The sequence below is a fragment of the Carassius auratus genome, chromosome 2 (assembly GCF_003368295.1).
Source record: "Carassius auratus strain Wakin chromosome 2, ASM336829v1, whole genome shotgun sequence".
NCBI lineage: Eukaryota > Metazoa > Chordata > Actinopteri > Cypriniformes > Cyprinidae > Carassius > Carassius auratus.
In genome coordinates this window covers 30,107,175-30,131,614 of record NC_039244.1, presented here as the reverse complement: position 1 = coordinate 30,131,614, position 24,440 = coordinate 30,107,175, and the positions used below count along the sequence as shown (strand labels likewise).

The window sequence follows — 24,440 nt, the reverse complement described above, 5'->3', positions numbered from 1 at the left end:
CTCCTATTATACGCGAGTGTACTACATACATATAGTTTGAAACTACATCCCCCACATGGCGCGAAAGCTGTAGTCTCCCGGATATTGAGAGCACCGGAAGAGAAGCAGGTGTCTTCCTTGGCCATCTTGTGGTTATCCACCGTGAGCCGTTCGCGCGAAGCCTCGAAGAATCGGAGGATAATCCCGTTGTTGGGGCGCCATCATGCCGGGGCATCTGCAAGAAGGCTTCGGCTGCGTCGTTACCAATCGGTTCGACCAGTTATTGGATGACGAATCCGACCCCTTCGAGATATTAAAGGCGGCCGAGAACAAGAAGAAAGAAGCGGCCGCGTCAGGCGCCTCGAAGACGGCAGCTCAAGCCGCCAAACAGCCGAAGAAAGAGTCCCAGAAAGACAGGAAAAATGCAGCCCAGGACAAGAAAGAAGAAACCCAGGCCCCTGTGCCACTTAAGAAAGAGGGTATGTAGAAATACAGTCCTAAATATCGGGCGCGTCTCAAAAAATAGAAAGCCTAGACAGCATATTTGGAGACTGTAGACCAGCTCAGAGCCATAAAAGCGGTTAAAACTGCTGGAGTGAAGCCTATAAACGCGCCAACGGTTGAGCTCTTGAATCGCGCGCATGGTGCCTATAATGCTGTCTAGGTAGGAAGCTCAGTAGGTTCTGAGACACTGAGTGCTCGTGTGCATATAAACACAGCAGAGAAGTCAACACGGACAACAACAACAGCCTGAGCTGCTGCTGCTAACATTACTCCTGTTGTCGACGACGTTTAATGTACACAAACACATTTTTTGTGAGCGAAATACCCCCGGAGGTGTTTTATTTACCCGTTTTCTTCCACTGACATGTCCGTATCACTCTCCGATCACGACTTCACTTGATTTATAACTGCGTAGCTGCTTTAGCCACATGCTACCATGCTAGCTGAATGTAAATATTACGCGACTAGCCTTTGCGCTGCTGATTTGCACATGGTTTAGAAACGTTGGCCTGTATCCATATCATGCAAATATGAATGAGGACACTTTCACTTTTATTTCTTAAGGCGTGAGGAAGATAAACGGATCAGCTCATTAAAGCAGTCAAATGTAGGCCAGCGATGATCTGTCATTTCGTATTGTCATATTTCTTACATGCATGATTGTTATCTTACTCGTGTGTAACCTGGTGCTTTAAAAACAGAGCTCATAACTGAAAACAGCTGCTTCGGACATCACTAGAGTTGATTCAGGAATAGTGTGACCTTGGGGAAGACACTTAAACTAACATATCATTCACTAATTACAAAGGCTCCTGCATAGACCATGTATATGCTTCCAGCCACTCTCTCAAGTATATATGCTTGAATTAGAAATATTGACTATGTTTTTTGGGCTTTTGTGAGACTGTGTGTTATGCTTTTTGAAGCTTGATAGCTGTTGAGTATGTTTTTTGTTTTTGTAACATCTGTACTGATTTGGATAAGAGTATTTGCTCAGGACTAGTCCTTTCTTTAGTGTTGAGCTTGTTTCTGAGTGTGTGTGTGTTTTAGGGATGAGGAGGGTTGGCCGGCGGCCGGAGCAGCAGGGTCAGGTCAGTTCCCAGCACCAGGGAGGTCAAGGAGAGGCTCGGCCCGGCGACAGACGACCCGAGAGACGACCTCCTCGTGAACGACGCTTTGAGAAAACAGCCGATGAGAAACCAGAGTCCGGCGAGTTCACTGCGGACAGGTGAGGGGTTTATTATAACACGAATGACTGCTTTTAGGGCTGACAATACCGCTTTTTTTTTTTATCAATCTTAATTTTGATTAACTTGTTGATTCTTAATTCAAAAAAATCAATCTTTCTCTCTTGAGACTTTTGAAGGTTTAAAATAATATACTCTGTAATCATCCACTTATATTTATTGTTTTATTTTCTTCTCCTTTGGTGATCTAACTGATTTACAAAACACCTGTCAATATTGTCAGTTGTGTTTATTCTCAATTACTTTGTATATATTTGCTGACTGAGGCAATCCAGATGTTGTTTTGTGTTTTTCTTACCTGTATTTTGTGTAAATGTGTGTCCTTGTCGTCTTATGTTGGTTATTGTTTTATACCTTTGTATTTGTCAATATAACTTAAAAACTCTATATAAAATATATATATAAAAAAAATCAATCAATCTTTCAGTTGACAATGCGTTATTAAAGTTAATATAAAACTGCCTTAAATGCAATATAAATGTTTTTATACAAACCTGAGTAATAATAATAATATATAAAATGTAAAAATGTTTTAATTTTTTAGCTTTTATATTATAGCAGTATTCTGTTATTATTGATGTATTTAAGAGCTTGTGAATAGATAGCGTTCGGTGGTTTATGGGTGAATAGACAATGGAGGTCTAGTCGAGTTGTTTAATTTAGAAAATCCTTTTGCAGAAACCAGTTTCACAGATAAAGTTTGTCTGTTTTCTCAAGCTCATTCATGCCAGTGTTTCTGTGTCGTGCTGATTGTGATTCTTTAGCATTTGTAGAAGCACCATGATAATAAATCCACTGAACTCCTATTTAATCAATAGCTGAGCAACATTATTGATTGTGTAGCTCCAGATTGCCAGATGTCTTTGTGCGTCTTGTCCTCAGGCCATTTGGGGATAAGCCCTCTAGAGGTCGTGGAGTAGGCCGCGGGGCCAGAGGAGGCCGTGGACGAGGCGTGGGACGCGGAGAAGGCTTCGATTCCCGGGGCAAGCGTGACTTTGACAGACACAGCGGCAATGACAAATCGTAAGTGTGCTGAAGCCAGCGATACTGGAGGGTTGAAAGTGTGGTGTGCACCAGTCTCACTGGAATGTCCTTCATGCTTTAGTCGACAGAAAGGAGAGGAGAAGCGCGGGGGGAGCGGCTTGCACAACTGGGGCAATGTGAAGGAAGAAGCCAGGTACGATTGGAAATGGTTCTGCATTTCTTAAATGTTATTAATTCATCGCTCCACAAATGAAGGCCTCATAAAGATTGTAAATCAGAGCTGAGAGTCTGAAATTCATAGTCGTGGAATTAAATGTCACATGCATTGATAAAAGTTAATTACTTTTTAAATGGGATGGGAAATGAAAACATCCTCTTTGAATTAAGTTGTTGTTTGAGGCCATTAAAAAAACCCAAAATGAATTAAAAAGTAATGAGATCTGTTCGGAAGCTATGTTTTCAAACTTTGAAGTATTGCTAATACAAATCATTGTGTGCTCCCTAAACATTTACATTCAGAGAAGACATTTTCATATTGTTTTCCCTTCAGTTTATCACTTAATAAAATGTTCTAAAACAACCTTTATAAAATCTGCAAAAACCCTGAATGTGTGATACAGAAAAATTGCAGGTTTTCTAAAATATTGGACTCTTGTTTATTCGAATTAGTGGTGCTCGATACAGAAAGCATTATTATTATTTATACTTGGGATTAACTTAAGTATTAAACTATGACATGCAGCTTGTCCCAACCTGGTGGGCTGGATCTAAAATAATAATGTTGTGTGATTTGACAGTGAGCTGGATCAGTCTGCAGCACCAGAGCCTGTTCCTGAAGGTGAAGAGCAAGCCCCTGCTGACTCCGAAAACAAGTGAGTCTCAGAGATTTCTGTTCAGAACAACGGAGCAGCTCGGTGTCTCTAGATGTACAGAGCATGTGATTGGATGGTTGTGTCTGTAGGGAGAATGAAGCCGAGGAGGTGAAGGAGGAAGGTCCTAAGGAGATGACACTGGATGAGTGGAAGGCCATGCAAGACAAAGAACGCTCCAAAGTTGAGTTCAACATCCGCAAGCCCAACGAGGGCAACGACGGTCAGTGGAAGAAGGGCTACGTACTGCACAAGTCAAAGAGTGAGGAAGTTGGCACTGTAAGTTAAATTAGTCCATTTACCAGCCTGTAAAATCTGTCATTTTTAGGGATTTGAGACTAATCTTCCTTTCTGTTCTTTTTTTCATTTCCAGCGTCCAGCTGGATCTGTGATTGAAGCTGGAGATGTTGATCCTGATTCATTCCACAAGGTATCTGTCCCGGTTTGTGTCTGGATTTGGTTTATTTACTTTTTAATTGATGGTCTGTAGTTAACCTGAACTAAAATTTAGTTCACTTCGAACCATGCCAGAATACTAGAGAATACACAGTGACGTGTTGGCAGTTCATTTATTTTTTAAATCCCTCTTTTCAGTTCACAATGAATGCAAAATCAAACAAATGTTGAATAAAATTGTATTGATTTTTTTCCTGTAAATAAGGTTGCCGTGATATTTTAGATACCAGTGAAATTTCACAATTCTACATACCAAAGCAGAACAGGGTAACTCGTACAAGTAAAAAATTAAGTGCTCAGATTATTGAAACGTAATTAAACAGTTATGCAATAAAAAAACTAAAGGAAAGGAAAAATTCAATATAAATGAAACCGTGTTTTACTCTTCTGTACAGTCTAGTTCAGAAATTGAATATCGAATGTAAAATAAAACAGCATAGTCTTTACTGTACGAATTCAACTTGCTTTGTTCATTTTCAAAGCTACAAAAGTCATTCAGTCAAGAGCAGCAAGTGATTTTCTGTCTTTTTTATTAATATTTAAGCACAGAGTCAGCAGCAGGAATATTAGACTTCTGTCACTTTAAGAGCCGCACACATCAACTTGAGCTAAAACCGACGAGGGATTCTGTGAATAATAATCACTGCATTTTGAACACATTTTTGCATGTTTTTGACCATTTAGCCATGCAACTTAAACTAAAAGTTGACTATCTTGTCCGTGTTGTATTCATGCACAGAATGCCTCCTGAGGAACAGCACAAGTGCTCTTTTGCACTTTTAAAAACGTGCAAATAAAACTTTAATAGATCAAGCACGTTCCATTTTCCAAGTTCTGTGAATTCCATTCTTATCAGATTGTGTTTTCCGCATTGAGGAGAACTCCAAGTTTTCTAGTTGAAATCATCACGGCCCATTACGAAAGCAAGCATTATGTGGCGATGGCATCTAGATCTGTTTAGTTCCTGAAGCTGATCTTGTATCATTCCCTCTTAAAGGCTGAAGAGGGCGGAGATCACCACTTCCGGAAGCCCGCCAATGACATCACCTCCCAGCTGGAGATAAACTTCGGAGACTTGGGTCGGCCAGGACGTGGACGTGGAGGATCTCGTGGAGGCCGCGGCGGTCGTGGTGGTGGAGGTGGAGGAGCTGGTGGAGGAGCTGGTGGAGGAGGAGGAGGCGGCGGCGGTGGACGACCAGGCCGAGGCGGAGGCAGATCTGAGAAGGTAAAGGACAAACACACATGTTCTTCTGATGTTTGAGTAGGGAATATTGTGCTGAAGCTCTTGGCTGTTGTTAAATTCAGTCGCTTCCATTGAGTGTTACTGGACTGGATCTGTTAGTTGGGTGTAAAGCAGTACAAAAATGTGTACTTTAATAGCAAGTAGTGTAAATGTCAAAGTCAATATATTAAAAAGTAGTTTTTATAGAAGCCCGTTTCTACCACTCAATAAAAAAGAAACAAAGACAACACTGCGCCGTTGTGCTTTTCCTGATTTTGCTTTGGTCTAAACACTGTCCTATCAAAATAGACAAAAACGCCAAAACTACATCTGGTGACTTTCTCACAATTCTGACTTTTTTATTGCAATTGCAAGACTTTCTGGCAGTTTTTCCTCACATTTCTGACTTTATAACACAATTGCATGTTTATAATGAAAAAAAGAATTGCAAAATGTAAACTCAAAATTGTGATATAAAGATATAAAGTTGCAATTACCTTTTTTTTTTTGTTTAGTAGCAGAAACTTCCATATGTATTTTGCACTTATAAATGTAATGATTTACGTTGAATGATGACAAATGACTCTTACTGCCCAAGAAACTGTTTTTATAAATTACTTGTTTTATGTAGCTTGGTTATTACCATTTTATCACTTGTTCTTTTGCCATGAATATAGCCATGATAGATGGTATTGTGCTAAATAATAAACGATCACGAGTGACAGCAGCCGAATACACCAGCCGCTGTCTGTCCTTCATGCAAATCACATAAAAATTAACAAGATGATCACCTGCTGCTATTGACCCAAGTGCTCGTGAAATGCTTGTGTATGTAGCAGCATCCAGAGTTTGATCATTTCCAGATTTCACTCATTTAGGGTCTGTTCTGTAGCCCTGAAGTCTGTTGTTTTTGACTCTGACAGGGTGGAGGTGTTTCTGTTCCCAACGTGGATGATCCTGAGGCTTTTCCAGCCCTGGCTTAAACCTCCGCTCCACCACCGAACCTTCCTCCAGGCCCCTGACCCTCCTCTTCGACGCTTGCATGCTTCCGGATCGTTCGACCATAGAAACCAGAAAAGAGAAATACATGAGACTGTCATCCATACACTGAGAACTGGCTTTTACCTGCAGAAAAACACAATAAGGACTTCTCGTTACACTGAAGCAAATTATGGGTAGAGGTTTTGTATTTAGAGACATGATAGCAGGGATGTTCATACAGTATTTTTTCCCTTTTTTCCAGAGATTATGCATTCGCCATAAATATTTTTTTATTGCTGCTTGAATGTATGCATTTTCAAGATAGGATCAAAGTGTGTTGTGAACGCTTACGCTTCAGTCGTGACACTGCGGTGTCTGCGTGTAATCCAGTACACTCTCAATGGCTCTACCAAAAGCAGAATTTTTCGTTTTTTATTTTTTTCTCCAACAAGTGAGAGTACGAGACTTGTAGTGATGATTTTACTATTAAAATATATACACGAGTAATGTATAATGACTATTTTAAATGTTTTGAGAGAAGGTTCTAAGGTCAAGCTACCCTCCTGATGTTTGGATTTTATTTTCTTGACCGGTAGCAAGAAGCAAATGCGTCGTCTTGATCTTGCTTCAGAGTGTTTCCTGTCGTCCTCTGCTGGACCTTTTGATATTAGTATGCATAGTTGTATTTGTTCCTCAGAGAGTTTATTTCCTCATCTTGTTGGAGCACCCAGGGCTCAATGGAGATCCAGGCTGGTCCTCGTAAGTTCATCTCTTAGAAACCTTAGGACCACTTTCTGAACCGTAAATGTGGGTGATTTTTGTGTGTGTGTGTGTGTGTGCGAAAGAGAACCTGTTTTTAAAAATTCATCATCCACAAGTTTATTTTCCTGAGCTTAGATGGTAAATTTCTGCAAGACATGTTCTTAACATGAAGTTTTATTGACTTTTAGTGAGTTTTCTTTAGCTGAGTTTGTTGACATATCTTGCACTTGGATTATGGTGACGTTTGAAATCTAGCTACTAAGCACATGGTCTATTCGCATCAGTACCATTTGTTTATTTGTATTCCTTCTGTGATCTTTGCTGTGTTTTTATTTTTAATTATTACTATGATGGCACTACTGCTTGTGTTTTCTGGAAAAAGTGTGTAATTCAGGGTGGGACAACAGTGTGCTGCGAAAGAAAAGTTGGAACCAGCTTCTTATGTATGTGAACTAGTGAGACCTCCAAGTGTGACGGCCGATGTACTCTGTATTCATAGGAGGAGGGACAATAAAATGGAAGACGACACTAGATTTGAGTCCAGGCTTCTGGTTTGTCACTTTCTCAGCGTTAGTCTTCCCTTAACATCATTTGTTACCCAGTTGTTTGTAAATAAATAACTTCTGCAAATAATATGCTTTTTAGTCAGTGATTCCCATGCAGTTAAAAAAAAAAAGGTACCAAAGAATATTACGGGTGCTGGTCATATAATTAGAATATAATCAAAGATTTGATTTTTTTTTTTCACTAATTCCATTCAAAAAGTGAAACTTGTATATTATATTAATTCATTACACGCAGACTCTTATATTTATATTAATATAATTATTTAACTATATATATGTTATTTATATGTCTATGGGAACAACATCCATTTCAGTTTAATGTGTAAACAAACCTGCGTAACCATAGCAACCCAGGATTGATTCATTAATATTTTATTTTGATTTAAGTAATTATTATATTAACCATATGCTCTGGCTACCGGGCTGTATTACATGCGATCGTCAGCATTCAAATGAAGTTTATCATAAATAAATATGACGTGCATAATAAAATAGTCTTGTAAGTACATTAACTGATAGTATTTCCCACGTAATATGTGTACATTATTATTATTATTAGCCTTATATTATTGGTTATGTATATTTTTCGTTTATTTAAATTTTTTTGCTACAATTTCGATCTCTTTATTTAACATTCTGAAAACTTTTGTAAATAATAGCATACTGTAAATGCTCGACATTAACATAAAATGTCATAAATGAATACATTTTATATGTATAAATAATATACATTTCTTAATTCAAAATAAAATATTAATGAATCCATCTCTGATAGGCCTAATCCTGGGTTGCTATGGTCACGCAGGTTTGTTTACGCATTAAACTGAAATGGATGTTGTTCCCTCAACATAGCATCTCGAGGCCACAACATAAGGATGTCTTTACCTCGACAAAATGATCTCGTGGCCACGACATAATATGACGTTCCCACGAGTTAATATGACGTTCCCACAAATTAATATCCCGTGGCCCCGACATATTATCAGATTAGATTAGATAACTGCATTAATGAGAAATTGAACAGGTGTTCCTAATAATCTTTTAGGTGAGTGTATAAATATAAGACCTCTAACATTAGCTTGCTCTATTCTTTTTCTATTCTGTCGGTTTTCTTTTTATATATTATATTATTTAAAATCCCATGCTACGTGTACTGTGTTAACCTAAATGAGACTTGTTATAGCACTTATATATCATTGCTTTTTTTGTTGTTTTTGATTGCTTCCACTGTCCTCGTTTGTAAGTTGCTTTGGATAAAAGTGTCTGCTAAATGAATAAATGTAAATGTAATATTCAGTAATTATGTTCCCACTGGATGCAACCAGAGGTGTAGTGGTAAAAAAAGAGGTGGGTAAACTATAAATTCTGGGTGACCACATCGTGACCACGTGTTTCCTGATGACATCACTATAGGCTATCATTTGATATTACTACCAAGGGTATCACTGGTTATTCCCTCATATCGGTCACACAATAACTATTCAATTCATACATTCATCTAAATTCTTGTTAAAGAGACTCAAGAAGGAATAATAAGGTTGAAATCTATAAAGTTTACTAAATGACAAAACAGAGAGAACTATTTTTTTTAAAGAGGAATAGAGAGGGAGGCTTATATCCAGGGGTTCCAATGCAATGCACTTGTAGGTAATGATTAGGGATTTGGGATTATTTTAATAGTCGATTAATCTGTTGAATATTTTCTCAATTAATCGGTTAGTTGTTTGGTCTATAATATGTCAGAAAAATGTGGATCAGTGTTTCCCCAAATATTCACATTAAACAAGCTGGAATCAAATATTTTTTTATTTTTTATTTTATCAATGACACAGACTGCAATGACACAGACAGCTTCATTGCAGAAGGACATCCTTTTGGTCACGTGGTTCACGTGAGATGATTGACAGCTTTACAAACTAATGATATTGCCCTGATGTCCTAGCTGACCTGAGTCAATAAGATGAGAGTAATCGCTAGTTAGCTGTTTTAGTTCTTCAGATCGCATAAATCAGTGTAAAATGAATAGAAATTTTATTCTGTATGACGAAATATTTAACAAACATGTCATAAAATTATTATCTCTTCAAATGTGCGCACCATTGGACTATTTGCGGATCGTGGACATTGTATGTAAACGAACACAAATAAACCGGAGATGAGATGAATGGCTGCAGTATGAGTGATGATTTATATTAAAAATAACGAACGTTATTAGTGGGTAAACCCTACTTCCGAATTTTGGGAGGTGCGTAAACGGCGTTTACATGCGTTTAGCCTCCACTACATCCCTGGATGCAACAACTGCCACGTTGTAATGAGTTTGATTGTTTTTGTCCTGTCATGCTGGTTTTCTGACCAGGACACAACGCACTGGATAGCTGGCCAATCAGAGCACACCTGGCTTTTCAGAGCAACGAGCCTTGTAAAAATCAACACGTTTCAGAAGGCAGGGCATAGAGGAGCAATAATAATGTACATTATGTGGAAAATAATGTTTTTTTTTAACCTTAAACCAAATAAACACATTTCATTTCACCAAATGCACAAAATAATGTTCTTTTTAGCAACATCATATGACCCCTTTAACTTGCCGCTTACTAGTTTCGTGACGTTGTCAAAAGAATACATTGTTAATTAGATATTTTTTTGTATATGTAACTACATCTGTAACTATATCCTGAGCCTTTAAAATGGTCTCTCAGTTTGGTTCACCAGGCTATACAATAATGGGGAAGACTGCTGATCTGACAGTTGTCCACAAGACAATCACTGACACCCTTCACGAGGAGGATAAGCCACAAACATTCATTGCGAAAGAAGCTGGCTGTTCACAGAGTGCTGTATCCAAGCATGTTTTCAGAAAGTTGAGTGGAAGGAAAAAGTGTGGAAGAAAAAGATGCACAAACAACTAGAGAACTGCAGCATTATGAGGATTGTCAAGCAAAATCGATTCAAGAATTTGAGTGAACTTCACAAAGAATGGACTGAGGCTGGAGTCAAGGCATCAAGAGCCACCATGTGTGATCGCTTTTTGACTTTTTTTACATCTAAGGTTGAAAATGTACATCGGCAATTACTTACTGGTACTCTTCACAATGACTCCTGTCAGTCTATCACTCACACACCTCCCCACTCTGTCTTCTCTAACTTTACACTACCAACTACTTCAGAGATAGTGGGTCTGATAGGTAAATCTAAATCTTCGACTTGTCAATTAGACCCTCTACCAACTCCTTTAGTTAAAGCTTGTTTACCAGCCCTTTTGCCGTTGATAACTAAAATCGTTCATGCTTCACTTGGTTCTGGTTTTGTATCTCCATCTCTTAAATCTGCTATTATTACACCCATACTTAAGAAACCAGGGGGTGATCCATTTGATTTAGAAAATTTTCGTCCAATTTCAAATTTACCATTCATCTCTAAGGTAGTTGAAAAGTGTATTGCAATTCAAATTCATGAACATCTGTCCAATAATAACTTGTATGAACAATTCCAATCTGGTTTTCGTCCCCACCACAGCACTGAGACTGCTCTTGTCAGAATAACCAATGATCTACTGTTGGCAGCTGACTCTGGGCTTTTAACTATACTTGTCCTCCTTGACTTGAGCGCTGCCTTTGATACTGTCTCACATAACGTACTTCTTGACAGATTAGTCTCCATTAGTATTACTGGCACTGCTCTGTCTTGGTTTAGTTCATATCTATCTGGACGCAGTCAGCGTATTCAACTAAAAGGTTTTAGTTCAAGAATATCTACAGTCACCACTGGTGTTCCCCAAGGTTCTGTTTTGGGCCCGCTTCTCTTCATTATATATATGCTCCCTCTTGGTAATATTTTAAGGAAATATGGTATTAATTTTCACTGTTATTTGGATGACACCCAACTTTACCTGTCTGCCAAACCTACCGGTTCTTTTCCTCCGCCATCTTTGTCAAGCTGTTTAGCTGAAATTAAAGACTGGCTTTCAGCAAACTTCTTGAAATTAAATGGCAATAAAACTGAGGCTCTGCTTGTTGGCACTAGATCTGTTGTGTCTAAATCTTATTGTTTCTCTTTACACATTGATAATACTGCAATCTGTCCTTCCTCTCAGGTTAAAAGTTTGGGTGTCATCATGGATAGCACACTATCTTTTAAAGCTCAGATTAATAATATCACACGGATTGCATACTTCCATTTGCGCAATATTAATCGTCTACGTCCATTTCTTTCAAATAATAATACTGCAGTTCTCATTCACGCACTAGTCACCTCACGTATAGACTACTGCAAAGCTCTTCTCACAGGTATTCCCTCCAAATTGCTACATAAACTTCAATTGGTTCAGAATTCTGCAGCTCGTATTCTCTCTAGAACACCTTATACTGATCACATTTCTCCGGTTCTCCAGCAATTGCACTGGCTTCCAGTAAAATATAGAGTTGAATTCAAAATCTTGCTACTCACTTATAAGGCACTTCATAATCTTGCACCACAATACCTTACTCAACTTCTCCAGGTTTATACTCCTTCACGTGCACTTAGATCTTCATCTTCAATTTCTCTTGTGGTACCTCGGATTCGACTTACTACTATGGGTGCCAGATCTTTTAGTCATGTTGCCCCCCCGCCTATGGAACTCCCTTCCCCTCGATGTTCGCAATAGCGATTGCTTGTTGACTTTTACAAAGCGTCTTAAGACATATCTTTTTATACAGGCTTTTTTATACAATTTTTTATTGAGACTTAAATCCACTTTATATGTATATGCTGTTTGTTTCTTGTTTGTTTTGTCTTATGCAGTGACCTGTATATTGCTTGTAAGGTGACCTTGGGTGTTCTGAAAGGCGCCATGAAATACAATGCATTATTATTATTATTATTACCTGGGCTAAGGAGAAGTGGTCCGAAGCTCTTTTCAGATGAGAGCAAGTTTTGTATTTCATTTGTAAATCAAGGTCCTAGTGTCTGGAGGAAGGGTGAAGAAGTTCATAGCCCAAGTTGCTTGAAGTCCAGTGTTAAGTTTCCACAGTCTGTGATGATTTTGGGTGCAGTGTCATCTGCTGGTGTTGGTCCATTGTGTTTTTTGAAAACCAAAGTCACTGCACCCATTTACCAAGAAATCTTGGAGCACTTCATGCTTCCTTCTGCTGACCAGCTTTTAAAAGATGCTGATTTCATTTTCCAGCAGGATTTGGCACCTGCCCACACTGCCAAAAGCACCAAAAGTTGGTTAAATGACCATGGTGTTGGTGTGCTTAACTCAAACTCACCAGACCTGAAGCCCAGAGAGAATCTATGGGCTATTGTCAAGAGGAAGATGAGAAACAAGAGACCAAACAATGCAGATGATTTGAAGGCCACCGTCAAAAAAACCTGGGCTTCCAGACCACCTCAGCAGTGATCACCTCCATGCCACGCTGAATTGAGGCAGTAATTAAAGGAAAAGGAGACCCTACCAAGTATTGTGTACATGTACAGTAAATAAACATACTTATATATATATATATATATATATATTTTTTTTATTGGTCTTATGAAGTATTTCAATTGGTGGGTTTTTGTTAAATGCGTTCATTCGCATTGTTAAAAGTTCATTCGGTTCAAAATAAGTCAGACTGACTGAAATAACCCTGGCTTATTTTGTAAACTAGTTTTATGAAACAAGCCCCAGATCTATTTTATTAAAATTTTACATGCTTCAATATCTCTGTGAAAACCAGTTTCAAATTTTATGGCAGAGTATGAAAAAACATCCACACAGGGTCTCCAAAAAAGTAAACAAGCAGCAGACCACCAACACTGTGCATACAGCGTTTACACTCGTAGCCACTAACATCCATGGTGCTCTTAACCAGGATAAAAAAAATCATGGTTTTCCCAATGAAGATACTTTTCAAGTCTTGTACACTAAGTGATCCCTTCTTTATTTCCTTACATATGAATCCAAATGAATGTGTGCTCCCTTCTGCCTGACTGATTCACTGAGGCTATTCATAACTAATGGGTGTTCATGTTGTGGACTTGGTCAAATTTCACAAAGAGTGATATTTCTAAATAAATTTTCCAGACGGCGATGACCAGGTATCCTATAAAATAATAATGATCTCAACAACTCTCTAATATTTTTAATTTGGACTGCAGTCCCCTTTTCAATATTTCATACTGCACCTTTGAGTTAATTTAAATTGAGTTTAACAATGCTTTTCAGCAAGCATACAGAAATAAATAAAGAAATAAAACAATGCATAAATATCCATTTCAACACCTTTATGTCTAGCCATATGTCAGGACCATCAGACCATGAGGAATCAAACATTCGTGTTTTTTTCTGGTTTGTAAAGTGTATAAATGACCGTCCCGGGTGTGTTGGTCATATGGATGATGGATGATGTTCATTCATCTCCTTCTGAAGACTCCTCAGCCTCCTGTAGCCACTGAATGAACTTCAAGAGCTGTGGACACACAGGATATAAAAACTTCAATTAAGAACACACACTCCAGTCATTTCCTAGAAACTACTTCTGGCACGGTGTGATTTTGATGATCCACATTGCTTTCATTCACACACATCAATGACAGCCACATAAAGACAGCTTGCAATTAGACAGCAATGTTCAGAATTAAAAAATAATGGAGTGTAAATGTAGCTACAGGCTTCATTTGACTTCATTTAAAGCGTCGCACCCCTTGATTCCTGCGGAGCTGCTGGCTCTTCTCTGTGCTGGAGCTCTGTTTGAACCAGTGCATGATGCCTTCCTCCTCCAAGATCTCCAGCTGGTACATGCTCATCAGCACCTGAGGTGGACACACATCACACACAATCAGCACGAGAACCTGGGCTTTGGTTCACTGCAGAAACAGAGAAGCCTCACTTTGACCAAAGCTGCCCAATGAGCTTCACGCTCAAGGAAAACCTCCTCCATGGAAGCAAGACAGTCCAGCTGGTCTTGAGGTCTCTTCACATAGTTCTTGAAGACTGGCGCCCACTTCTTCAACAACTGGGAGGACAAACAGAAGTGTTAAGAGGTTTTCTGTTTTCTGTGTTGTTGTTGCTTTATTCCAGTACATGTGGAGCAGTGGTACTCACAGGAAGCAGGTGTGATGAATACTGAGCTGTGCTCATCTGAGCGCCCTGCTGCTGGAACGGAAACTCAAGCACAACTCGAACCAAGATCTGCATAACCTCCTGCAGAGAAATGTTGTAGGCGTACCTGAGAAGAGACCATGACATTTACCTTATCATACAAGTAGCATGACTTGTGAAGCCAGAAACATTTTGTTTGAGGGATAGAAAAAGCCTCCATTTACTGAGGTTGTTTAAAATCTTCTTTAAAAGAACAGGACCAATAGGTGGACCAAGTGAAAAAGGACCCAGTTTTCTGTGTGTTCACACTATCGCAGCTCCCGAAAGAGGACTCAGATCCTTTGTTGGTCCACTTAAGCAGTAATGCTGTCTCAGACTGTTGCTTTCTGGATCTAGTCCAGTTCAGTGTTTGATGGCTGACATTATGGCCTCCAAAATAAAAAATATTTGTATCTTTCGCACAAAAATATAAGTTGCGTGCACCTCTATTTCTTTTGAACTGTTTTCCTTGTCTATGTAATCATGTTTATTTTATAGCACAAAGGGTTTCTGCAGGAATTTTAAGCCTTTTAAGACAATTTACAGGTTTACACAGATTAATTTTTAATGGCTGGTTTAATATAAATAATTTTAAACCAGCAGAAGGGCTGTTCAAAATGCAAATTCATTCTCTGCCAGCAGGTGGCGCTTACAGAATTGCATAAAGATAGCAGCGCTCATATTTACCCAATGAAATCATAGCATTTTTGTTTTTCGTTTTAATAATAGCATGAAGCTATATGACAATTGTCTTTCTGTTCCCATTGTACTTTCTATGGCCTTAAATTTGATACAATTAAATTTAAGACATTTTAAAGACCAGCGGAAAAGGCATCCTGACATTGAGATAGAAAAAAAATAAACTGGCCAAAAAAAAATAAAAACTAAATATTTAAATTTTTCAGGTACAGTACAGATATCCTTAAATGCAGCATTTAAGTAATATATGTACTAATCAAATGAAAAATTAAAATGCATATTAACAAACGTATGAATATTAGGCTGCTGTACTAAAACTAATATACTGCACAAATCAGTTTCACATGGGATTTCTTTCGCAGATGTCTACATTCGATTGAGACCAAACCAACTGTTTTTATATGAACCATGTGGTTTTTTTTGACAGCTGAAAAAATAAACGTTAAAAAAAGTGTAGTTTAGCCCCCGCTGGGATGTGCGCGCTCGTAGCATATGTCAAAAAGTTTAAACTGGTAAGACACACAGCCGTATCTTTCTTTCTCAGTTTTTCAGGATCAGATCAACACATGGACACATAGCAAAACTAATGTCACTTGGCCATTAAAATCCATGCAATGAATGGTGTGGGTGCTGTAGCAGTTGCAGTGCCCTCCAGAAACCCTCCACCTTCCCCAGCTCCACCTGTATAGATCTGCTATGGGTAATTTCATGTATGTTATATATGGAGGTTATTTCATGCTTTGTATGTGCAGCAGCAGTATGTCTGTGGATGTTTTGGCAGCTGTAAGTCTCTGTCCTTGCTCGGCAACAGCATAGAAAATCTATTCCACTAACACCAAACACATTAACACCACGTGTATTACCATACAAAACTCAGAGTTTTTATGACAGAACCTGAACTATTTATATAATGTTAACTTACTTGAGTGAGTTGATCTCAAGAACCAGATTGTCACAAGTAATGTTCTCATCCAGCCCTCTCTGTAACGTACCATGAACCTCGTTCTGAAACACTGAGGGGAAAGAAATGTTAGGAGAAACCTGGCAGATCCAAGTAATTTTAGAAAGGGTAAATTGAGCCCTGCTAAATATTTGTCAGATATATGGATGCAACAATTTTACACGTCTCACCTTTGACATCATCCAGTTCAGGTGAGGCCGGGTGGCTTCCCAGGTCATGTGACCCCTCACTGACCTCACTTTCACTGTCACTCTCAGGGTCAGCGTTCAATACTAGGCCTGGAAACATGAGATCAACATTAATGCCTGTTTATTAAAACTTTTATTGCATAAAAATAAAAAAAAGCCTGTATACACCTTTCGCATTCCCGGGTTAGTTTTGAAACATGAGCTTATGAAACAGTCGTAACCTCTTATTTTCCAGCTTAAACCATATTTTATCTGATCAGTAGCTTCTGAAACGTGCAAAAAATTCTAAGTTAATAATGCTACCGTGTTTTACTACATTAATGCTTTTTTTTTTTTTTTTATAAACAAATTACATAAAAATATGTGGAATTTTCAAGTTAGCTTACAAGAACTACAGCAAAACCAGTATTCATGAGACGTTATTTCAACATGTCTTTATATGAAATTTCTAAGAACATAAAAACTTTTATTAAATTTTATTAAATTCCTTTGAACTAAAAATCATGCCGCTCAAAATCCTGACAAAACAAAAATGACTCTGAAATGTTTTCAAACAAAATATTTATTTATTTTACTTGCATAAACTTTGACTTTCAGCCTGAATCTGCAATGCTTTATCAGTAAGTGGAGATTGAAAGAGTGGAAAAAAAAAAGTGAAAAAAAAGAGAGTGAAAAAAAAAAATCTCTTTATGCATGCATATTTAAATCTACCAACAAAATTAAATCATAAAACTGAATGTGAGATACAGGAAAAAAACCACAGTTCACGAGGTCAAAACTGAGTCTAATCTATTATTTTATGGCAGACATCTCACCCCAAATGCATTCAGCGAGCTCATCTTCCTCCGTTTCATCAAGACTGCTGGACTTCCATCTGTATCCTTTACCCTCTGAACCAACTTCTGCTGGGTTAAATACTGACAAAAAAAAAAAAAAAGCTAAAAGTTTAGAGCTACAAAATGTTGAACAGATCACACTTTATTTTAATGTGTCTTTATTGCCCATTTAACTGTTATCACTATACTGTAATAAATAAATGTAACATTTAAATAATGTTATTAAATATAATCCAATGTGTATTGTGATTAAATCTGAATTGAATGGCATGGTCACAGTTAATAGCACTGTACAGAACTGGTACTACGTTAAGTCCTTATGTAAGCAAATAAGAGGAGAAAGAACCTTTCTGTTTGGCTTTGTCTTTACTGTGGCCAACATCATTGTCATCGCTCAAGAACTCATCCTCATCTTCATCATCCTCTTCATCTGGATGGTGCATGGACAGAACTGTGCCTTCTGGAAGAGTAATGTCTGGACCCACCACAACCTGCATTACAACATTGGATTAGAAAACAAGAAAAATAGACCAGCATCTCATTCTGCCTCTGTTCTGATCATCAACAATTTGGGGATCAAAGTATCATTTCATGTCATAACTTTCAGGTCTTAAATATATATAAAAAAACACATAAGTTTAAATATTATATATAATGCAACAGTTTAGTTGAGGCTAGAGCTGCACGAATCTGGAGAAATTGAGAATCACGTTTTTAAAATAGAGATCACAATACTGAATAGTCAGCTAAACAAAATAACGTATTTTACTAAAGGTCCTGACAAAACATTAATTGCTTTAATAAAATAAAATAAAAATAAAAACTGTTTCAATGAATGATTCAATGATTCACTCATAAAGACTTCACTTGTTCCTTAGTGAATGAATGAATCAGCATTTTTAAAAGAATCTCTTGATTGAAAGATTCAATGAATCACTCAAACACTAGACTTGCTTCTATATTGGATGAATCAGCGGTTTTTAATGAATCTCTTAAATGGACAACTGAATGACTCACTCATTAAGTCTTCAAATGTTCCTTAATGAATGAATTGGCATTTTTTAAAGAATATCTAGATTGAATGATTCAATCATTCAAAGACTTCACTTGCTTCATTACTGGATGAACCAGTGTTTTTTTTAATGAATCACTTAAATGAATGATTCAATGACTCACTCATAAACACTTCACTTGCTTCCTTATTGGATGAACCAGCATTTTTTTAAATGAATCACTTAAATGAACGATTCAATGTCTCACACATAAACACTTCACTTGCTTCCTTATTGGATGAATCAGCGTTTTTAATGAAGCTCTTAAATGAACAACTAAATGACTCACTCATTTAATCTTCAATTGTTCCTTAATGAATGAATTGCCATTTTTAAAAGAATCTCTTGATTGAATCATGATGCACTTCAATCACTCAAAGACTTCATTTGCTTCATTATGGATGAATCAGTGTTTTTTTTTATGAATCACTTAAATGAATGATTCAATGATTCACTCATAAACGCTTCACTTGTTTAATTACCGGACAACTCCGTTTTAAAAAAAATCTCTTGAAAGAAAGATTCAAATCCATTTTTTAACAGTCACTTGTCCCCACCAACTGGCATAGTGATGTAATTGTTCAAACAAGGTTGTCTTTAATTCGAGGCTGTGTTGTGGTTTCTTACATTGTAGGCGAGCACACACTGCTCGTTCAGAACGACTCTGTGTTTCACCTCCACATTATCACAGATGACAGACTGTGTGACCTTCACATCGTCTGCGATGTGGACTCTGTTCCAGATGTAAACTCTATCCAGAGTCACATTGTCTCCTAAGCAGACAAAACAGCAGTTAGCAGGATGTTTTCCACACACTTTTTTTTTTTTTTTTTAGTTTTGTTAGACCTTTAGAAGGAATTAAACTTACCTTTTTTTATTCATAATTAACTCCAGAATAAGCTTTTAATTTAGGACCCCATGAAATCCATTAAATTTTAAGTTGCATTTTCATTTCTCTGGATTTTATGATTTAAAACAAATCACAAATCGTGTCTAATGAAATCAGTTAATATAACTTCAAAAATATATTTAATCGAATGAATAAATGACTTTACAACAAAATGCTGTATTTGTATTTTTTGTCAAATAAGACGCTGCACAAAATAAATAAATACAACACGGAAGAAAAATATCTTAGTTGCATGGTATTACTGTTACTTTAAGAAACACATTACACATTTTTTATTATACACTAGTAGTGATTTCTATCACAAGTTAAACTGAATTCTTCTTTTGGTGGTTTGTCATGAAGATCTATCAGTTTCAGTCTATTTTTTTTTTTTATTGCATTCTCAACATCTGAATGTGATATTGTTTATCGCCCAGCCCTACAATACCATGAACCCAAACTAAATAAGTGAGTGTAAATACTGTACCGATGACACAGTTTGCTCCGATCACAGTGTTTGATATGGTGCAGTTCGCTCCGATCACTGTGTTTCGGCCAATAAGCACATTTTCCTCCATCAGGCTGCCGTGACCCAGACTGACCCCCGGCTCTCGGTACACATTATGTCGAGAGTGAGTACAGCTCTGGCCTTCCTGGTCTGAGAAGTTGGCCTCGGGTGTGATGGGATAGATCCAGCGGCGGATCGTGTCTGAAGAGACGGTGTCGTACATGAGGAGGTTCGACACTCGAGCCCCATATCCATCTTTAGTGACATGCAGATGGATCTGGTTTCCCAGGATCTAGTGAAAACATCCCTGCGTCAGATAATATAGGAATTCATAAATGAGCAAGTCACATGACTCTGTGTCTCTTACCTCTTCATTCACCAGAAGCCCACGGACAAAGTCATTTCTGGTCTGGTAGTCAAAGTTGTCTGTGAAAAGCTCAGCGACCTACAATAAACAACTTCCAGTTTCAGCAACAAATACGTTTATGGTTTCAGCAAACGGTAAAACAAATGAATGCTTACCTGTGGAGAACAGATGCTAATATGACAATCCAGAAGATCAAACCTAATCTCAAACTCATCACTTCCACTATGGAAAATATTCTGTGTGGGAAAGAAAGAACAATTATAATCAATAAATGATATGATTGGGGAAGCATCTAAACATTATGGCCTTATTTGTTGTACTCTGATTTTCATGACTGCAATACCCAGAGTGGATTATTAATAAATGTCACTGATTATTAATAATCACCATTGAGAATGAGTATCACAAGATCAAAGCAAAGGTAAAAGATGCAAACAGGAAACTGCAGGAGATTGTGTGCCTTCTTTTTCCTCAAGCAGCATTATTTATAGGGATGCTCCGCTCAGGAGTTTTTCAGAAATTAATGGGTCTCATTCATGAAACATTCGTAAATATACGAGTAAATATCTGAGTATTTTGCGCGTAAAGAGAACTTCCCGAAAACTCTTCTCCTGATTCACAAAAACTTCATAAACGTCAGATGTGATAGTGAAATGTGTGTGTGTGTTAATGAATTCCAATCAGTCGTAAATGGGACGCGCGTGCACGCTCACTCTCAATTACCATAAATCACGCCCATTAAATCCGACTGACAACTATATGTGAGCATCATATTATGACACCAAACGAAGGATTTCAACATGTCTTCTCAAAAGCGACTGAAAAAGAAACATTTCTCAGCTGCAGAAATTGAAGTTTTATTATCAGAAGTTCATTCAAAACGCCACATTTTATTTCAAGCGTACTAGCGGCGTATCAGGTCCTAAAAAAGGAAGTTTGGAAGCATATTACAGATCCTATTACTGGCTCTCATAATAAAAGTTAAAAGAAAAACCGTATGTAATAAATATATATAATGTTATTTTCAAAATGCTGGGTAAATATGTACCCGATTAAGGTGAATTAAAATGCAGCTGTATTAATGAGCAAAACGTTCAGACGTTAAACGCACTATTTACGCGTGGCTGGGAGCAGGTGTAGATTTCTTTCGTACCAACTAACATTTGGAAAATACGAACGTTTTAATGAATCCGAAAATTTACGCCAAAACCACTTTACACGCGATTTACACAAAAATTAGTTCTGCTCATGTTTCATGAATGAGACCCAATGCTTTTATTTATTAAAGACGCATTACATTTTTAATAAAGTGACTTTAAAACCATTTTTTGGACTTCTTGAACACTGCATTCGTCAAAGAACCTGCAGTTCATACGACAATATTAAGCAATACAACTGCTTTCAACACTGATGATAACCAGAAATGTCTCTCGAGCAGTGAATCAGAGTATCAGAATGATTTCTGGAGATCATGTGACACTGAAGACAGTTTTTACTGTATTTTTGATTAAGTTAATGCAGCCTTGGTGAGCAGAAGAGAAGATGTTTTGAGACTGGTTTATGAAGCTGGCAAACTGAAAGCAAAGCGCCTCTAATCATTAGTGAAACCCCTCACCATGGGGAAGTGGAGTCTCTTTAAGGCCTGTGCTCTCTGGTAATGAAGAATGCGCTTGCTCTTGCCGTCTATAGCCACTATGATGTCATCTTCTTCACAGCGAGTCTTGTGACCGGGAGGAGACTCTTTGAAGATCATGGTCATCACAGACACGTTCTTATCCATATTGCGCCGCTGTCTTTCAGGAAAGTACAATGGTTTTAATTATAATGTGGAACTTTTATAAATATATAAATGCAGGGTCTGTGGAGGAGCGACTCTCACTTGTGTTCCTGTAAAGCCTGGGAAACATCGATGTTGGACACCACGTCTCCATACACCAGCAGAAAGTCCGAGCGGACGAGAGCTTTGGCGTCCACGTCCCTCAACACATCCCCGAGAGAGCGGTACAGGTCAGAGGTGATCACGTGCACCACGTTTGGAGATGTGGGGCGACACCATTTGGACTTCCTGTGAAGTAAGATGACAAACGCTGAGTGATCAGAGTCACGGTCATTCAACAGCGTCGTTATAAACATCACAGCGTCTCACTGTAAGTGTTCCTTTATTTTGCTGGACATCCAGCAGCAGAAGACGAACGTCTCTTGCACTCCAGTCGAGGTCAGGAACTCTAACGTGTAGTCAATCATGGAGACATTAGCCAGAGGAAGAAGAGCCTGATGGGGAAAAAGAAGTGTGAAAAGTTAAACGGGTAACATGAAAAAAAATATGATATCATGGTAAATTATATGCTAGTACCATGATGCAGTTCTTTTTGGCATCTTCTTGCACTTTAATGGACAAATACACACAAATTATGTCAAAATAGCCATCCTGGCCAGTAACCTTGTATTGAATTGATCAACGCGTTAGGGCTTGTCTGTCATTCATGTTAATAAAACAGTAAAAGACAAAGAGAAATCACTTACTGCTCTTGACTTAATAGCTTTTGTAAGCATTACTATATATTTGATTTATACAGTGAGAACTATGTTGTGTTATTTATATCCAATTATTCAATTTCTGTACTTTAATGCTATTATTAGATCTACCAGAAAAACTGAACCGCTGTTTATTTCTTTACTGGATTGTTTTTATTTGTGCTATTGTTTGTACTTTATTTTTCTTCTTATTTTATTATGGAGTGTCTTCAGTTATGTCTGATCTCTGTATTAGTTAGGCTAGTAGTTTTTGCTGTGGTATCAAAATGGGTCAAAATGACAACAATAACTTTTTATTAGGGTTTGACCGATATGTGTTTTTGATGCTGGTACGATTATTACAGATCAAGTATCCGATATATGTCTGGTGTGAAAATGAAAATTGATGTCAAAATTAAGAATAACAAGGGATCTGACAAAATTACTCTTTTTGTAATTAATTTTAAATTATTTTATTGGCAAATTGATACCGATAACTCTTAATATCGGTGCCGATAATCGGCCAGACTGATAATCGCTCGACCACTATTTTCTGTTTTATTTTATTAATTTATTTAATTGTGGCAGGGTTAATGAAAATGTTGGAAGCACAAGTATTTTTTTTCTTTTTAAATTATTATCATTAGATGCACTTGCCAAAAAAATCACATTACCAACTCTAGAATGATTAATTATTTTCAACTTATTTTGTACAGTACTGCAATGCCAATATAGTGCAGCTCTTACATTAATGAATGATTACCATACTCTTATATACCAAGCTATTTCAAAAGTACTGGTACCCTGTTCCACAATATATATAAAAATAAAAACTGGTCAAATAAAACGGCATCAGATGATAATACTATGGTACTTTAATATTTACTATGTTATTCGATTAGTATAGTCACCCAGTGTGTTATATAAATGTTAATAGCACTATACTATGCAAAAAGCATGGGGGGAAACTTGAAAAACAAAGTACTTTAAGTGAAACCTAGGTTGTCACGATGGGTTTCTTTTTTATACAACAGTCCATAAGTGATGAGAAATAAAATTACAGTAACTTAGATAGCATAGCATTTTGATCTAAATAAATAAATAAAGCCCTGATCCTACAGTATTGCTGTGAAAAAATAGAGAAATAGACAGAACGGTACAGCCAGCCCAGAACACATGCTAGTGCTCTGGAGCTCTGTGTTGTGTCGAGTGTAACAGTGACTCGTTGATCCGGAGGTGCTCGGCTCCGCTCGGCTCGATTCGGGTCACTCACCCGCGGCTGGTCTTTGGTGATGGGGAAAAACCTGCGGTTGAAGCTGTCTGCGACAAGAACAGCCTGCAGCGGATGCTCCTCTTCGTCCTTATCCGCCTTTCTGGAGCGACTCTGTCTCCCGGCTTTGCCTGCCATGTTTGTGAGCAGGTCTGCAGCGTCACAGAAGCGCAATACAAAGGCAACAAGCGTGAAACTTAGTGACCCGGAAGTTGTCTGTTATTAGGACGTTTTAATGTTTCTAACATAAATTCCTTAGGTTTAACTCTTAACTGCGAAATGTCAGTTTAATGTCGATTACAGTTTGTCAGTGTCGATGCTCAGTTATAAATTGTTGTTGTGCGAACTGCCGCTAGAGAGCGGCGTAAACGTCGCCGCCACGTGACACACGTTACTTTTCTGCGACACTGTTGCCAGGTCTGCTGTTTTCCCGCGGCATTGGGTTACTCTAACACTGTTGCCGCGGGTTGAATTAAAC

General features: G+C 37.8%; 2 protein-coding genes across 2 annotated transcripts; one reads left to right on the top strand and one right to left on the bottom strand.

Moving 5' to 3' along the window:
- The first annotated feature begins 71 nt into the window (after positions 1-71).
- serbp1b (SERPINE1 mRNA binding protein 1b) lies at positions 72-7,637 on the top strand. Its single transcript, XM_026198162.1, has 9 exons — positions 72-458; positions 1,534-1,711; positions 2,613-2,753; positions 2,836-2,907; positions 3,512-3,586; positions 3,676-3,862; positions 3,957-4,013; positions 5,037-5,264; positions 6,185-7,637. Exons 1-9 carry the CDS (start codon positions 203-205, stop codon positions 6,242-6,244), a joined length of 1,254 nt encoding a protein of 417 aa, XP_026053947.1. The 5' UTR covers positions 72-202; the 3' UTR covers positions 6,245-7,637.
- A 6,168-nt stretch (positions 7,638-13,805) lies between these two features.
- On the bottom strand, positions 13,806-24,340 carry LOC113039963 (translation initiation factor eIF-2B subunit epsilon-like). Its single transcript, XM_026198155.1, has 16 exons — positions 23,966-24,340; positions 22,325-22,449; positions 22,058-22,243; positions 21,794-21,971; positions 20,334-20,414; positions 20,179-20,256; positions 19,791-20,103; positions 19,042-19,187; positions 17,709-17,853; positions 17,342-17,443; positions 16,509-16,616; positions 16,300-16,390; positions 14,643-14,766; positions 14,428-14,553; positions 14,240-14,350; positions 13,806-14,007 (listed from the first exon to the last, which is right to left on the bottom strand). The coding sequence occupies exons 1-16, from the start codon at positions 24,098-24,100 to the stop codon at positions 13,948-13,950; spliced, it is 2,109 nt and encodes a 702-aa protein (XP_026053940.1). The 5' UTR covers positions 24,101-24,340; the 3' UTR covers positions 13,806-13,947.
- Positions 24,341-24,440: the final 100 nt, after the last annotated feature.

Excerpts from the sequence above, each read along its gene's own strand:
- serbp1b (XM_026198162.1), top strand. The coding sequence starts at position 203 with ATGCCGGGGCATCTGCAAGAAGGCTTCGGCTGCGTCGTTACCAATCGG. Across the intron at positions 2,908-3,511 it reads AATGTGAAGGAAGAAGCCAG|TGAGCTGGATCAGTCTGCAG; the intron begins GTACGATTGGAA and ends GTGATTTGACAG. Across the intron at positions 4,014-5,036 it reads ATCCTGATTCATTCCACAAG|GCTGAAGAGGGCGGAGATCA; the intron begins GTATCTGTCCCG and ends TCCCTCTTAAAG.
- LOC113039963 (XM_026198155.1), bottom strand. The coding sequence starts at position 24,100 with ATGGCAGGCAAAGCCGGGAGACAGAGTCGCTCCAGAAAGGCGGATAAG. Across the intron at positions 16,617-17,341 it reads GCTCGCTGAATGCATTTGGG|GCCTAGTATTGAACGCTGAC; the intron begins GTGAGATGTCTG and ends TCATGTTTCCAG. Across the intron at positions 16,391-16,508 it reads TGAACTGGATGATGTCAAAG|TGTTTCAGAACGAGGTTCAT; the intron begins GTGAGACGTGTA and ends CTTTCCCCTCAG.